Source organism: Poecilia latipinna, unplaced genomic scaffold, assembly GCF_001443285.1.
Source record: "Poecilia latipinna isolate Pla-1442-1.1 unplaced genomic scaffold, P_latipinna-1.0 Scaffold1627, whole genome shotgun sequence".
NCBI lineage: Eukaryota > Metazoa > Chordata > Actinopteri > Cyprinodontiformes > Poeciliidae > Poecilia > Poecilia latipinna.
Window position 1 is genome coordinate 85,125 of NW_015114243.1, and position 16,682 is coordinate 101,806.

General features: G+C 36.8%; 1 protein-coding gene across 3 annotated transcripts in view; it reads right to left on the reverse strand.

Moving 5' to 3' along the window:
• The window catches only part of myom2a (myomesin 2a), a 37,691-nt gene extending 27,754 nt beyond the window's left edge, over positions 1-9,937 (reverse strand). Inside the window, exons 1-9 of one of the 3 annotated variants that reach the window (XM_015059423.1) lie at positions 9,836-9,937; positions 8,974-9,106; positions 5,706-5,798; positions 4,681-4,816; positions 3,352-3,506; positions 3,040-3,132; positions 560-648; positions 443-481; positions 103-267 (exon numbers count right to left, since the gene is read on the reverse strand). In XM_015059423.1, the coding sequence (XP_014914909.1) occupies positions 103-267; positions 443-481; positions 560-648; positions 3,040-3,132; positions 3,352-3,506; positions 4,681-4,816; positions 5,706-5,798; positions 8,974-9,080 (877 nt within the window). In that variant the 5' untranslated portion in view covers positions 9,081-9,106; positions 9,836-9,937. The remainder of the gene's footprint in view (positions 1-102; positions 268-442; positions 482-559; positions 649-3,039; positions 3,133-3,351; positions 3,507-4,680; positions 4,817-5,705; positions 5,799-8,973; positions 9,107-9,835) is intronic. The other 2 variants (XM_015059426.1, XM_015059425.1) reach the window with 2 other exon arrangements.
• Between the last annotated feature and the right edge of the window lie 6,745 nt (positions 9,938-16,682).

The following is a 16,682-nucleotide window of genomic DNA, read 5'->3' on the forward strand; positions in this document are numbered from 1 at the left end:
GTGAATGGATGGATGGATGGATGGATGGAAGTATAGATGGGTAACGGTTTAACGCATGGATGACGATTTCACTGTTGGGTAACGGTTTGGTGCTTGTCTAACCGTCTCGGTACCACTGGGCCAGCGGTGGTACGTTGGGCAGGTCAGGAACCACCACCATGCTGCAGGTCAGGCTGATGGAGCTCCCCTCCACCCCAAAGCTCACTGGGAATCTCTCCAGCAGGGTGACCTCAAGCTTACTGGGATGGATCTCAGTCAGATGGGGGACTGGACCGGGACAAACAGGAAGCGGTCACCGTCAGAATGTTTAAAACCTCTGATCTGTTTTTGTCATGATTCTGACTGTGGCCATTAGTTTCAGCCCCACAGTAGCGCATAGAAACATTTATTGCTATTAATAATTTATTACTACCAGCTTGTATTTATAACAGTGTAACGTTACCGAGACCAAGCTGGCAGGACTCTCCAGCTCCGGATGGTCCTGTCAACAACACAAAGAGACGATCAGTGAAACTCCGGCTCTGTGCATCAGGGCCATGAAAAAGGAGGAGAAGCTCACTCTTCACAGTGACCATGGCCTTGCTGGTCGCTGTGCCATGCTGATTGGTCGCCACGGCGCTGTACTCTGCAGTGTCACTCACCACACACCTGCAGACAAGCAAACAATACATACATCCATCAAATCAACTTTAGAAATACATAAAAAGAAATGAATGTGGCGTTCATGTGTAATGAATTAAAAACCGTATAGGGGATAGAAGTGGGCTTCCTCTATGGATTTCATTTACTGTTGTTTGTCACTACACACTGCAGAACTGCACACTATAAGGTTTTGTAAAGAAGAAAAGGACCTTTGGTGTTTGTGTAGGAATCATCGGACCGTCAAAAACATTATGGCATTATAACAATATATAATGTTGCAGATAAAAAACTTTAAAAATTTTATTGCCTATTTATCTCTTTCAGATAATTTCCTCAAAATGCAGTGTTTCAGTCCTGTGTTTTTTAATATATATTCTATTAATTAAAGTTCCTTTTAGGGCTTCAGTGCTGCAGGAGGAACTGTTGCTTTGCAGAAAAAAAACGGTTCAGGGATCAAATCCCATCTTGCTGCTTTCTGCATGAATTTTGCATTCTCTCTGTTTGCATGTTTCCGTTCATCGATCGCCCGATCAGTTTTCCCCTCATTCGAGATCTTAAAAAAAAGAATAAAAATGTTTTTAATGTCCAAATCCAGACGTGAACCCGGCGGTAAATGCTGTGAAACTGAGCAGAGCTGCGTATGAACAACATTTTTGCAAATCCTAATGAACTGAAGGAAAGTGGAAAAGAAACAGGAAACCAAAATAATTTGAGAAACGAATAAGAATAAAACGACTTCCAGCTGATGTGGCTTCAAGCTATTCATTCAGTCGGTGTACTTAGGTTTTCCAGTGACAGTAGGAATGTTTTTCCTATGTTTGTGTGCAGGAGTGACTATTCACCCGATCAGGTTTATGTTTTTATAACTATTTTTACCTTAAAACATCCACATCAAAGGCAGGTTACAGCTTCTCTTTTATTTAATTCTGGCGGCTTTAAAAACATCTCTGAATCCATTTTACAGCTGGCCCGACAACAGATCTTCCAGCTTCTGTATTTTTCAGTTTTCAGGCTGCCAACACTGAGTCAAGGGTCTTCGTTCCCCCCAGAGGGCGAAACTTAAGGACCAGACAATCTGCCATGACATCAAGTGCATTCCCTCTATAGAAGGAAGAAATGTGACCTTCACTCAAGACAGAACTATTTTAAGACGATCCTCTTTCTCAGCTGCTGCAGCATAAAGTCACTCCTCTATCTAACACTGTTCTTACTTGCTTTCACATCATGGATACAATCTTTTTTTATTTGTATTGAGTAAAACGTTAATTTAAAAAAACTGCAGGGACAGACAGGCAGAGAGGGGAGAAGAGTTTAAAGGAAGGAGTGAAGCAGGAAGTGAGAGACAGAGGGATAGAAATCGCATGCGGAGGGAGGAATTCACGTCTCGAATGACACAAAGGTCAGCACTTTGATACGAACAGCTGATGGCTCCGTCAGCTCCATGCCGTAATCTGTAAATTTAAATCTCCTGTCTCCTGATAAACTCAGCTCAGAAAACCAATGGTAAAAAAGAAAGAAAAAAAACTAGACTTTTTGGAGCAATATTTCCATGAGACCAAAGTTGGGTTGGAATAATTAGTTGTGCAGTATTATGTGTTTTCCAGACACTTAATGCCATTTTATAGCACAATAATGTAACTATGTCCTAATAAAAATGTTGTATATGGCAAATATAACTTAAAAGAAGTTTTACTTTGTAATTTAATGCCTCGAAAGTGGGCCTGTGTCTCTTTAAAAAGTCCTGCTCTTTCTGAAATATTCATCACAACATGGCTCCTCTATTAACCCTTTAACAGCGTTTTTACCAGCGTTGCTCTGAGAAGCTAAGCAGTTCCACCAGATGTCTGCTAATTGCTGCTGGCTAGTCTGAAGGAGCTGAGTGGGGGGAGATGGCTGCTCTGCTGTGAGGAGGAAACTTGGAAGCTGCAGCTCAGAGGAGGAGCTGTGCCTTGAAGGCGGAGCTAAGTCCCTCCAGGCGTTTTCACAGCTGAATGGTTGCCATGGAGATTAAAGGAGATTTAAACACACATGAAAGAATCAAAGCAACTCTCCAGGTATGTTTTTGATGAGGGAATAACATTATAATATGATGTAAAGCTCAAAAAAGTTAATTTCACAGGATACTGCCCCTTTAAGAGATCATAAATTTCACATCATAATTTTGCTGAATGGAATAAGATCCAGTGTTTGAATACCTGATGATCTAGAGGTCATTCTGCCTCTTTTCAGAGACTCCAGCTTCCTCTCACAGCCCAGACTTATGAATTTTGTCATGCTTGTCAATTATGTGGTACACTTCTTACAAATCTTGCTGTACGCTTTGTGAATCTTTTTGAGACTGATTTAGCTCCATATAAAACTATAGCAACTCTTTAGGTTTTCTGTTAATTTACTTACCTGCTAATGATCAGACTGTGGACTCCATACTTGCTCTCAATCTTGTACTTTCCCGGGGCGCTCAGTGGGTCGACTGGAACTCCTCCTTTATACCTGCAGCCAACCAAATACCACATTCAGTTTACTCTTATCCCAGAGACGTACAGAAAAGATACTTTTAACATTTGTTGTCGATTCAGTGCCAGCCAAAATGCACATTAAGCTCCTAAACAAAAGTATTAGTTCTTATTTCTAGGCAGAAGTGAGGAATAATGTTAGTGTTAAAAGTTAGGAACACATATGGGAAGCAGAAACATTTTAAAACATTCGTACCATTTGACAATGGGCCGTGGGTTTCCCTCCACGGTGCAGAACAGCTTCACCGGGGTTTTCTCCCAGACTGTGTGGGGCCGAAGGGCCACCAGGAAGTCTGGCATCTTGGGAATTTCCTCCAATAAATCCACTCTCTTTTTCATCATGTCCTTCACCTGGTGAATGTTTGGAGTAAAACATGATTCAAATAATGACAATATCTGATTACAGGTCGACTAAATCTAAGAGTCCTAATGACTTAAAAATGAGTTCACATTATAATTTAGTTTTGCTTTTTCTTAAAATGGATTGGAAAAAGTGACTAAAACCAACCATATGTCCTCTTCTATAGAGATGGTTTTCCTGTTTGTGTTGCATGGCTGATAGAATAAAAACAACGCCTGGCAGCCATTTTTACATTTTCTTTATGTTTTGCTGCCACAGGTAAACATCTGGAATAAAAACAGCCAATCAAAGCGAGGAGGAAGGTCTTAGTGCAGGCAATCAACCTCGTGTATGTGCTGGTAAATGTGTTAATGGTGAAGAAACAGCAAAAGTTACATGCTGCTGCTTTAAGAACTTTGACCAGTTTCACATAACCTGGATTAAAAATCCTTCTTCTATTCGTGATTCTGGAAACCAGCTTTCTCTTTTGGGCCTTGTTCTTAAAGCAGCAGTACGTTACTTTTGTTGTTTTTATACCATTAGCACATTTAGCAGCGTGTACACGAAGCTGACTGACAGCGCTAAGACCCGCCTCTTGGCTCTGATTGGCTGTTTTTAGTTGGGAGCATTTCTTCAGGAAATCGATCTTTTTACAGATTATTTATCTCACATTATAACCTCATGACAATGATCATATTAACAAATATGTAAAATATTAAAGTAGAGAAATGATAAGAACATATTTTGTATTTATTTATTCTGCCTTTAAAAATCTCTCAAATTTTCAGAGTTTTATTTAATTTTAATTACATTTTATCTGTATTTACTGTTGTTTATAATATTTTTAGATAATTTTATATTCAGTGAGGTGTATTTTGTTACTGTGCTGCGGTAACAAGTGAATTTTCCAACTGTGGGATTAATAATGTAAGAAACTGTCATCATAACATTTTTAAATTCCCCACATGTCTATCCCAAACTCAGAGTGGGAGTCTAGTATCCAAAATTTGGTAATTTTCACTTCCCTGTCCTTCAGGAAAAACTCCATCAATCGCTGCTTGGTATCATTGTACGAACATGAGCAACGTGACTCCAGATGTGTGGAGCAAAACCCTCCTGAGAAGTCGGTGTGACTATTAAAGTGTAACTAAGTGCCATCCATTTACCGTTTCCTTGACTACTTGCCTCTTTTTGGATCGCAATACTTTCCACTTGAGCTTTAGTGGCAATCCTCATCCTGTGCAGCTCCTCCTGAATAACAGCCAGTCCTTTTCCCACGTTTGAACTCACTCTCTGGTACTCCTCGGTTTCTGCAGCAGTCCTAACACCAAACGCAGGAAACGAGCGCTGAATACTTTGTGGAATTACATTTGATAGTGAATTCCTAATGTTACACTGGGATCTAATTAAGTCTTAGTTTGCAGTAATTAATGCTGGCAGTAAATTAATCTAGAACAGGAAACATGGGACATGGGGAACTCTGTGTACTGAACTCTGTTATGCTTCCTAGAACAGGTTAGGATACGTCTATGGTTTATACAAAATATGTTCATTGCAGCTTTTGAGTAAAATTATTCTTAGATGATGAGATTTCAGTCTGGTAAGTTCTGCCTTTGAGCCGTTTTATGGCCTCTTGCCACTTTAAATAATCTGCTGCTAGCCACGCCCTCCAACTCAACGTTTACACTCGCACTTGGAAATGTTCTGCAAACAAATGTGCAGTTATAAACTGTACATCTCTGAAAAGCAGAAGTGGAGCCTCCTGCACAACCAAGAAGAGTGCAGCAGGTGGTTTCTGGATGGTAGGTCAAAATCAAAACACTGGTCTATTCCAGCAGCCATTGTAGAGAGCATACAGTGATAAAACCAGCCTACCAAAAGTGCTGCAGTTCATCTTGGGTTGCTAGATAACAGGCTTGGATTCACTGGGGTTGCTAGGTAACAGCACAGCGCCTGCTGTTTTGTGATGTTGCATTCCTGTGGTTCACGGCTCATTTTCCAGACATCAAAAGACCTTAACTTACTCCCAAAAACCAGCTGTGTGTATTTGTTTTCAGAAGCAGTAGACACCAAAATAGAAACACGTAAAAATGCAAAATGTGAATTTTGCTCAACAGATCCAATTTAAGGAAGTGACTGAGAACTAAAGAGCAGTAATTAGTGAGTGAAAACCTCAGCTCAGATATGAGCTGGGGTCAACATGGACTCACCTCTGACGGGAAGCCGGGACGGTGTAGGCTGGTTCTGCCATAGCCTCTGTGGCCTGAGTCTGCACCTGCTGTGCTGACTGGAAGCTGGATTTCCTGTGGAGATCAGACTCCTTTATAGCTTTTACAAAGACTTTCAGGCATTAAATATGACAGAGTATTAGGGACACGCTAAGAAAAAAAGAAAAAAAATTTAGACTAAAATCATAAACTGACAAGAATCAAGTTATATTTTAATAATAAAGTTACAATATTATGACTTTCTTCTTGATTATTAGAACTTAATTCTTGTAATTTTCTGACTATTTGTGTAATATGACTATATTCTCAAAATATTATTTTTTCTCATCATTTCAACTTTATTTTTGTATGACTTTATTCATGTAAAACTTTATTCTTTAGTTTTTCTTAGTCCAGCCCTTATACTCTGTCGTACTAAATAGGAAGATATTTTGTTGTACTAAAGCGAATTAACATATTTTTAAAAAAATCAAACCGTAACTTGCCATTCTTGGAAAATAGTTTGGCTACCTAAAGCAAAGCTTTGCAGATATTTACATATTTGAAGTAAATATTTAAATGTTAAACTGAACAGCATCCTGGTTGTTTTTAAAGAGGGTTTTGTGCTTTTAAATGATCAAACTGACAAGATGAATAACTTAAAATACTATGAAGAAACGTATTTTTTCTCTTCTCTGACTGAATGAAGAACCTAAAAACTATATGCCACCAGCACTGGTGTAACTAGGTTTACAATTCAACTATGGAGTTAAATTAGGACCAAATGTTTTGTTAATTAGAAAAACAACATGGTAATACAAAAAGTAAAATTTGAAATTGAAAATATACAGCAAAAACACCAAATCTTTCCAAGTATTTTTGGTCTAATTTCCAGTGGGAATATCTTAGTACTTGAAATAAGATAAATTAACTTAAATGTAACTTTTCAGCAAGAAATAGAGACTTGTTTTAAGTAAATAATTACTTAATATTGATGTAAAAGTACCAGTTCTATTGGCAGATAAATTAACTATAACATGGGAAAATGTCTTAAGTTAAATAATGGAACAAAAAACTTAAAACAAGTTTCTATATTTAAGGTAGTTTTGTCTCATTTCCAATTTACTAAGATATTTGCACTAGAAACTTGACCAAAAATACAAGGTAAGATTTTGTGTTTTTACTTAAGTTTTCAATTTATAATTTAGTTTTTCAAATGAAGAAAACATTTGGCTCTAATTTAGCTCCATATCCCTGGAACGAGGGTTTGCTACAATTTGAGTACAAACTAATTCCTCTCATCATGACTGAATGAAAACGAGCACAGCCTTAGAGCCAAAAGCATCAACATATGATCGTTATGCTGTTTAGCTGACAAACCAGTGCAGAAAAATTCATTCATTAATTCACCTGGATTAAGCAGCAGAGCATTAGTAGGAATCACACGTTCACAAGTTAACACTGGCTTGAGCTCAGGAGCTTCTAGGTTATAGGGAGCTTAAAATTATGTTAAATCAGGCTTTTTAATTATGTGCTTTCATTATTATTACTATCTGTAGCGCGGGAAAATAATTTAAATGGAATCAGAATCGGTTCAGGTTTTCTTTCTTCAAACAGCTGTGACATGTAAGGAAGTAAAAAGCAGAATATATTTTGTGGTACTGCTGTGATAACAGTAAAAGTGATAATAAGAACTGTTAATTATTTAGTTTTTAGGTTACTGTAAAGTTGTGACCGTGTGTCACATCAATTACAGCCCCACAAACACAAGTAATGCTCTTGAAAAATGTTCCCATTTGTAATTCGCTTCTTTAGGACACAAATCACATAAAGAGGTTTTATTTACATCACTAAAGTGCACGTAATTAATAGATTTAATCATATTTTCAAATTTATTGATACTCTCATTGACAAAATAGTGAGAAAAAAAACAGTAACGCAAAAAATGCCAACAATACGGTCAAAATCAAAATTCTTATCACAATATAAAATAGATGATTTAATAAATTCCCTCCGATATACAGGATGTGATTTGACAGTTTTGAATTTAGGACAAAATAAAAGAATCTCAATAATATGGTTGCATATTGTTGTTTCCAGAACATAAATGATTTGAGGTTTTAGTTTTATATCTAATGAATTAGAGGGAAATAGATCACATTTCAGGATTTGATTGATCATCAGAGATAAACAAGGAAAAATTGTCCAGTTTCCATCTCTGGCCAAACAATCGGTGCAAAATCGTCGTTTTTTCCTCAGCATACAGAACCAGATGTCTAAAAGTTACCAACTAATACTCACTCATTCTTCAATTTGTTACTTTTCTCACTTATTGAGCTTTGAGAAACATGAAAATAAATAATACCCAGCTGGCCTTCAACTGGGTTTGTTTTTTCCAAGTATCGGCTATAAAACGCTGAATATTGAATCTGAAAATCTACCCATTTGTTTAAGGAAATAAAAACAAAACATCATTATCAACTTCAGTCAGATATTGGTGGAACTGCAGCAGCTGTTTACATTAAAGAGATGATTTGTTCAAAGCAGAAAGCAATTTAAAAATTACTCCAGGTTCACTGCAAAAACACAAACTTAGAGTTTTATCTCGTTTTTAGAGCAAATATTTTAGTACACCTGAAATAAGATGAAACTTTTTAACAAGATATAGATTTTAACGATATTTTCTGAATATTGATTTTACTAGTTTCATTGGTAGAATTTTTCCTTTATAGCAAAACATTTTTCTTATGTTTTATGTGAAATAATTTCCTAGTATTTTGATAAAAATTCAGCAATTATTCACGTAAAAAGCTCCTTAAATTATGAATTAGTATACTTGAAATAAGACAAAACTAACTTCTATGTAACTTTTTAGCAAGATATAAGAGCTGGTTTTAGGGAAATAATTCCTTACGTAATATAGATATACAAGTACTCGATCCACTGGCAGATTATTTCACTCATAACGAGAAATAAACTGCTAGTGGAACTGGTAGTTATTTTGTCAATATTAAGGAATTATTCACTTAAAAAAGTTCCTATATCTTGCTAAGAAGTTACATAGAAGTTAGCTTTGTCTTATTTCTGGTGTACCAAGATATTTGCTCAAGAAATTAAATAAAAATACTTGGTAATTTTGTGTTTTTGCAGTGAAAAGGCCTAAAATGAGTCTGGATCGCATCGTAAAGGTGCAGCAGACGCTGCGTCTGGCAAAGCAGCAGCAGCGACGGCAGCGGCTTCACAAAGCAGCAGGTGAGTTTCACCATCATACCTTTCTGTCTGCTGCTTGACAACATGTTTACTGTGATGATAAGCATAATCAGTTTTAACTTGGCTCACAGCCTTCTTCTTATACCAGGGTTTGACTTTGGAAGCCATGACAGGAAAACGTCAGGGAGCTCAGGCTGAAAGCACCGGGGGGAGGGAGAGACCAAACATGGATTATCATGTGAGAAACGTCAACACCACAAGTCGCAACCGCCTTTATTTATTACATCCACAGGATTTACACTTCATTAAACTTCACCAGTTTCTTCTTTATGGTCACAGCTCCACTCACTATGTGAGTCGTTAAGATTAATTTCTTGCCAAAATCCTAAAATCTAAATAAAAACAGCCTCACAGACTGACTGAAATATATAAAAGAAATAGACTTTTATCTATTTCTCAGATAAAACTCCAACAGGTTGTACGTATTCAGCAGTTTGACCTATTTCTAGATCTTCCAACCTGTGCTGCTCAGCTATGAATAGCTTTTAAAAGTCTGTGGATTCAATTATAGGGAAAAAATTAGAATATTTATTATTAGCAACACACATGCTTTACACCGCTGATAAAACCACTCAGTCAGATTAGCCGCCTGTTCCAATCGTTCTTTCAAAATAAACTGCAAACCACTTATTTAATTCACAATTAACACCAGCAATAATAATAATAATAATAAAATCTGTTTTCAAGTGTATTTAAAACAGACATGTAAGGATTTGAGTGAGATTTCACACCACTGCTAACTAAAATCCTCATTGTACCAAACCCAAAATTAATTTTTACAACAGGCGAACAATGAAAAACAAATCGTTTTCTCCCTAAAGATAATTAACTGAATTTGGAAAATATCAACAAAAGCAACTTACCCCAAAAAACTGAAAACAGCACAAAGCGGTGGCAGACCAGCCTAATGCCACTTGGGAAGCTCTTGCTGATAGCAACAAAAATATTACCCTCTCACCGGAGGAATGCTGCACTCCTTCCACCCCATGTATGGATGCACTTAAGACTATATATAGCATTTACCCCCAAATCTCATTTTCATTCACAATCTGCTGTTTGGAGATGAAGGACACGCATCTGCACCTGCACCTGCACATTAAACCAATCATGTAGAGGAAAGTTTTATTCTGGGACTTTATCCCAGAATTGTAAAACCTTTTAGGGCTCAAATCTCCTTTAAAAAGTTAAAGGAGAAATCTGGATTTTCATGTGATCATGAGAAAAGCTGTGAAACGCAAGCAGCAATACAACACGCCTTACACTTATAAAACTGACATTTTAAATCTCATAATGCTGGTTTTCATATGAAAGGTAGTATTTTCAGAATGACTGATAAAAAGTGTAATGTTTCTGTGTGAAATGACTCCTCTAAATAAAAGTCAGAATCAGGTTTAATGTTATTTTCTGGCAGATCCTCCGCGCTCGGAGCTTAGCGAGACCTTTTTAGGTTTCTTGAGACAGTCTGTCCTCCTGCAGGCAGCACTCAGGTTATTTTTAACAGCGAGGCTTGTGTTCCAGAAAGACCTCTCCTTCAGACGCCACAAGAGCTTCTGCAACTATTTATTTCACACAAGCCAATTTATATTAAAGAAAATACCACAAATTAACTGAGTCGATCAAAAAAAAACAAAACAAAACAACAAATTTAGAGGAAAAAACGAAGAAATGGTGACTGGGAGGACATTTTGTTACACTGAAAGCATGAGGTGTGGAAATAAAGTTATCTGATTTCACTGCAAAACATTATTCTGCATGAAACAACTTAGCAAATCTGGAAAAGAAGTTTTTATACAAGTGAAAAAATCTGCCACTGCAACTAGAACTTCTTATCAACATTTAAGGATAATTTATTTCAAACAAGCTACTACATCTTGTTAAAAAGTTATTTTGCTGGAGTTTAAACTTTTTGAGCCCTGCTTTGCACTGCAGAAACACAAATTCTTACCAAGTATTTTATATCTAGTTTATAGAGAAAATATTTTAGTACACCTGAAATAAGACACAACTAAATTACAAGTAACATTTCAGCAGGAATAGGAGCTTATTTTAATTATTTTACTAATTCTTAGTAGTACTGTTTTCAAACTAAAAGTTTACATTTTAACTTAAAAACAGGCTTACAGGTGACATGTTATTCTTCCTTGAACAGGTTAGGATATGTCTGTGGGTTATGAAATATGTTTGTTACATTTTTTGCTCAAAATCATTCTTAGACAATGAAATCTTGGTCTGCTCAGTTCTGGATATCTTCAGCTGTTTTAGGGCGTCTCATCACTTTAAATCCAATTAAGCTGCTTTTGGCCCCCCTCAACGTTCACACTCATGTGAAAATGGCTGCAAGTAGATACACAATTATAACCGTACATGTTTGAAAAGCAGAAGTAGAGCCTCCTGCACAACCAACAAGAATGCAGCAAGTGGTTTCTGGACGTTAAGTCAGCAATAAAACACTTCTCTTTTCCAGCAGCCATTGTACATTGTATTAACTATTCTAACTGTAATGACATAAAAAGTATACATTGTTTAACGGCCCAGCCAGCACACAGGACGTGATATGTACATGTCACAGTGGGTAAGCCAATAATAACCTTGGTTAGTTGTATGCTGATCTACGTAAATTTCAGATTCAGTTGTTTAGAAATGATTTTACCACTTGGAGGCACTGATAGGCTTTATTTGTACAACTGAGCTATCATCCCTAAGTGGTCGTTTCATGATTTCATATGGGAAAAACATGAGACGGCAAAGGACAAAACAACAGAGTTATGCTTTTGTTCCAGCGGGATAGCATTCTGGACATGTACTAATATCCAAGACTGGGGAGCATAGCAAGTGACTCTTATTTTGTAGACAGGTTTGACTACATGCACTATTCTTTTCACATTTAGACCAACGTATGAAACATTTGTGGTATTCGCCACAGCTAACCTGAACAGCTAAAATCTGTGCATACTTCAAACTTCCTCTAAAAACTGCATATTTTAACAGTTGAAACACCAAATACACCTCAAAATAAATTGATACACACCGTGGAAACCGTCTTAGTGCTACCACAGAGTTTAACAGACGTCCTTATTTCCACTCTTGGGGGTTCAACCAATCAGCATCAATCAAGATAAATGCTGCTCCTGGATTGGCTACTTTTCAAACTCCAACCAATAGCATGTTGAGTAGCTTTGCTTAGATAAGGTTCCCAAGCATTTCTCTCTAATATTATAGGTATACTCTATGAAAACAACAGGCTACTAGGCAGATTTCCAACCACTGAACCTCCAACAGGCTGGGCTCCATCGTATATGTGGCAAAATAAGAGACTTTTAGGAATTAGCTGATGAATTTCCATAATTTCTGCTTCTTAAATAGAGTTTATTAAATTTGACACAATGTTACACAAACACATAATCATACCTTTTAAAAACTCTCCAGATAAATAAACCAACAAATGGTAATAATTTTATTGTAGACATCTGTAAAACTAATTCATTATAATTTTTGATAATTTGTTAATTAGTTTTGAGTTGCTGTTTTTCTCATACATTTATTCAGCTTGTTTTCTGTTTGCTGTTTAATATCTCTGTGTTTTCCTTTTATTGTTTTAATCTTTGTTTTTTAATTATTGGTGTAAATTATGAAGCACTTTGTTGTTTTAAATATGCTATACAGATAAATCTGACATTGATACTAACATTCTTACCAAACATCTCACAGAAAAGTGCAATATGGATAATAACTGTCAGAGTTGACACCTATTAAAAACAGCACATAACACAGGAAAGACAAGAGAAAGTTAGATTCTTAATACTCGCGAGAACAGACAGAGATGTGCTTTCAGTTACAAATCTCCTACTGCTCTGAAGCACATTTGCCTGCCCCTCTCTTTTATTGTCTTTAGGATCCCTAATCACAGAGAGCGCTGTAACTCTAAAGGGAGGGGGAAAGACACTTCATCACACAGTCACAGCGCCAGATTATCACTAACTAACAACACAATCTATCTCGCACTAGCTTATCTAGTTCCTGACCCAGGATCAAGCAGGACAAGTTGTACATCTTCACGGCGATGGTTTTATAGCTATCTAAGAGGTTAAAGCAGGGCGTTCTGTGAAGAGCTGCTGTCACTGCTCTTCTTCAGAGAGGCCTCCTCTGAGGAAGGAAGCAGAGTGATTAACAATACAGAAACATTCCTTAAAACATATGACTAAACTAAATAAGTAAGAATACATAAACTAAGAACATAATAAAGATATAACAAATAGTTGATAATAATACAATTTACCTAACAATAACTTAAAACTTTTAGTTAGAAATATTCAAAATATTGATAACTTTGTTAGTTTAAAAACAAGCCATATGGGAAGATATAGATATGTAGATATATCAATAAAAATATAAATTTGTGAATCATGATTGTCTGCAAAGCCTCTTCAGGCTGATGTTACTCTGTGAATGCTGCCATCTAGTGTCGGACTGCAGTAAATGCTTTTGTGAAATTGGCACTTCAACATTTTATTTAATCATCATAAAAACACACCAAGACAAACATGCAGTGACAGCTAAAGTGGTGAAAATAAACAGTTAAATATAAGAACATTTTGCTGGTTTTTAAACTGCAGATATATTTTCCTAGATTCTTTTTACACATTTAATGTTTAGAGAATAACTGAGTTTTGTTCTTAAAATCCTTCTTCAAACTTTCCATGATGTTACAACAAACCGCAGAGCCGTGCACTCAGGGTTTCCTTTCCTCGTTTTTGCAGAACAACTGCAAAAGTTGTGCATGGAAGTCAGATGTAGAAGTGATTTGGAGCGGGTTAGCATTTATATGAGTGTGTGTGTGTGTGTGTGTGTGTGTGTGTGTGTGTGTGTGTGCGTGCGTGTGAGTGCGTGGCTTCAGATGGTTAACATAATGCCAGTCCCATTCCTGTCTCTGGCCCCAACTCCAGTTTAAACAGGGAATAAAAGCGATTATTGGAGCATGATAATGTGATGAGCAGAAAGTTTGAGGTGTCTCGCTCTGCCAAGCATTAGAAGACATAACAACTACAAACTAAATGCAAAAAACAACTTTTAAATCTTTGTTTTCTTTAAAATCAACAGACTAAATTTCAGCATATTATTACAGTAAATAAATTAGATTTTCAAATATTTTTGCCTCATCTTAGATGGAAGTGTTTCCTGAGATTTAGCTCATGTTTTGCGATTTGCTTATCTTAAATTGGTTTCAGTTTAAGATATTTGCACCAAATAGTTATAATTAAGTTATTTTAAATTACCTTTCCCTTCAAAACCTATAACTACAAAGCAGTAAAGAAGATTTTAGCTACATGTTAAAGAAATCTAGAGGTGCAGATGTTTCTTTTTTTTTTTTAGATCTGACGGTCAAGATAGAGGAAGTAAAATAAATCCTTTGCCAAAACAGGGACAAGATGCACAAAGATGCTAAATTAAAACATTGTATATTTACTGAAACTTTGCCTATAACCCTAAAGAAAAATGACCAAAAAGCAGCTTCAGCAGCTGAACTTATTTTGATACTTGTTAGGATCTGTGTTTTCTGTGTAGTTTTTCTGTGTTAGTCCTGTTTCCCCTGTGAATCTGTCTTCCCTGTTGATTGCTCCCAGCTGTATCCAGTTCCCTGATTACCTTCCCTTTGTATTTAACCCCACCTGTTGTCTTTGTCTGTGTCGGATCCTCGTAGTGTGTGATGTCGTCAGTCTGTTCCCTGTGCCGTCTCTGTTGGACTTTTCATTAAAATTTATTATTTTCATCATCATCCTGGGCCTGCCTGCGTCTTACCTCACCTCACCCAAACCGGAATCATGACAATACTTTGATGAAAGGCAAATAAATTCCTGTCCAAAGTGTTTTCTTTTCTGCATCTTTTAGATTTGTTGAAACACTTTAATTCCCCACTAAAGTCAAAACATTTACGGAAAAGGCAAAAAATGAAGATTTAAGATCTAGTTCAAAGCTTCATAAAGTTTACAGTGCATCTCCGTGTGAAATTTAACTCGTGTTTACTCGTGCACAAGGGTGTGATTTCTATTAATGTTTCATGAAAACAAACACGCCCCATTCGTTTTTATGAGTACAAACAGAAATGTTTGTAATATAAATTAAGAGACACTTCAGGAAGTGCCATTGTGAAGAAGCAGTGGTGTCGTTTTCCTAACGCAGTTTAAATGTTTACTTTTAAGAAAAGGCTTCCAGGGAACCAATCACTCTTCCTTAAACAGGTTAGCATATGTCTGTGGTTATAAAAAAAATCTGACTATTAAATTTTTTAAACTAAATTAATCTTAGATAATGAGATTTCAGTCTGTTCAGTTCTGCCTATATTGAGCAGAATGAGTTGCTTTATGGCCTCTTGTCACTTTAAATCCAAATAATCCGCCCCCGACTCAACATTTACACTCACACGTGAAAATGGCTGAAAACAGATACGCAATTATACAACCGTACATCTTTGAAAAGCAGAAGTAGAGCCTCCTGCATAACCAACAAGAACACAGCAAGAAGTTTCTAAATAGCAAATCAACAACTAAACACTTGTGTTTTCCAGCAGCCATTGTACAGCACATACAGCGGTAAAACCAGCTGACCAAACATGCTGGAGTTTCACTTGGGTTGCTAGGTAACATCGCAGTGCTGTTGATTTTGACTCAACAATCAGTAAGTTTTTGAAATGGCTCATTTTCCAGACACCAAAGAAAAATGCATATATTGTCAAAAAAATGTTTTTTAAGTGCTCGGGCTGTTTTTAGGAGAAACTAAGTCTCAAATAGGAGTATAAAGATACGCAAGGTTTTCAGGATTAGAAGTTAAAATGTACTGTTTTACTGGCAGATTATTTCATTTATAACTAATACTTTTTTCCCCCCAACAATAAGGAATTATCGACCTAAAACAAGCTGCTATATCTGGTTGAAAGGTTATTAGAAACCAGACCAAAAATACTTGGTAAGATTTTGTGTTTTTGCAGTGCAGGCTCAAATATTTTGAAAACTTTCCAAACGAGTTTGTGGTTAAAACATGTTTATGGTGCTGAAAGTCATGAGATGAGGGCAGCGTTGTGGGATTTAAAGCCAGCAGTTACTGAGTAAGCACTCGTAATGAGGTCACCGTCAGAGAAGGTCACCCTGAAGCAGCCATGACACCGCGGGGGGGATTCTGTCTCGGGGGAGCAAGTGAACTCAGCGCCCTCCTCCTACGCTTACATCCTGTTGATTCTTTTCTCCTTTTCACGAAACCGATGCAGACTGAAGTGAAGCTGACAGGGAGAAGACCGAGGAACGCATTTTAGAGGGCAGAGAGATTTTAACAGCTCTAAATCAGACGAATCATGAGGTTGGATGAAAAAGGAGACGTCACAGTTTTACTGCGTCAGTGAGCCGGCGGACGTGGGTCCATTCACGCTCTGCGAGGTGACGCAGCGCAGAGGGGCGGACTCTCACTCTGCACTGTAATGATGGGATTTGTTGAATCCCTTCACCCATTAACCCAATGAACCAAATGCTGAACAGAAACGAGAAGAAATGAGCTACTGTCCTCCAGACGAGGAAATAACTACTGTTTTACTGACATAATGCTGATCTGTTAGTTTCCACTGAATCTGGTAAGATTATCATTGCATGGTAATCTTGGGTTAAAAATCTCAATTTTTAAAGCGTTGGAAATAATAATGCTTTACTATTTTAAAATATGGAAACA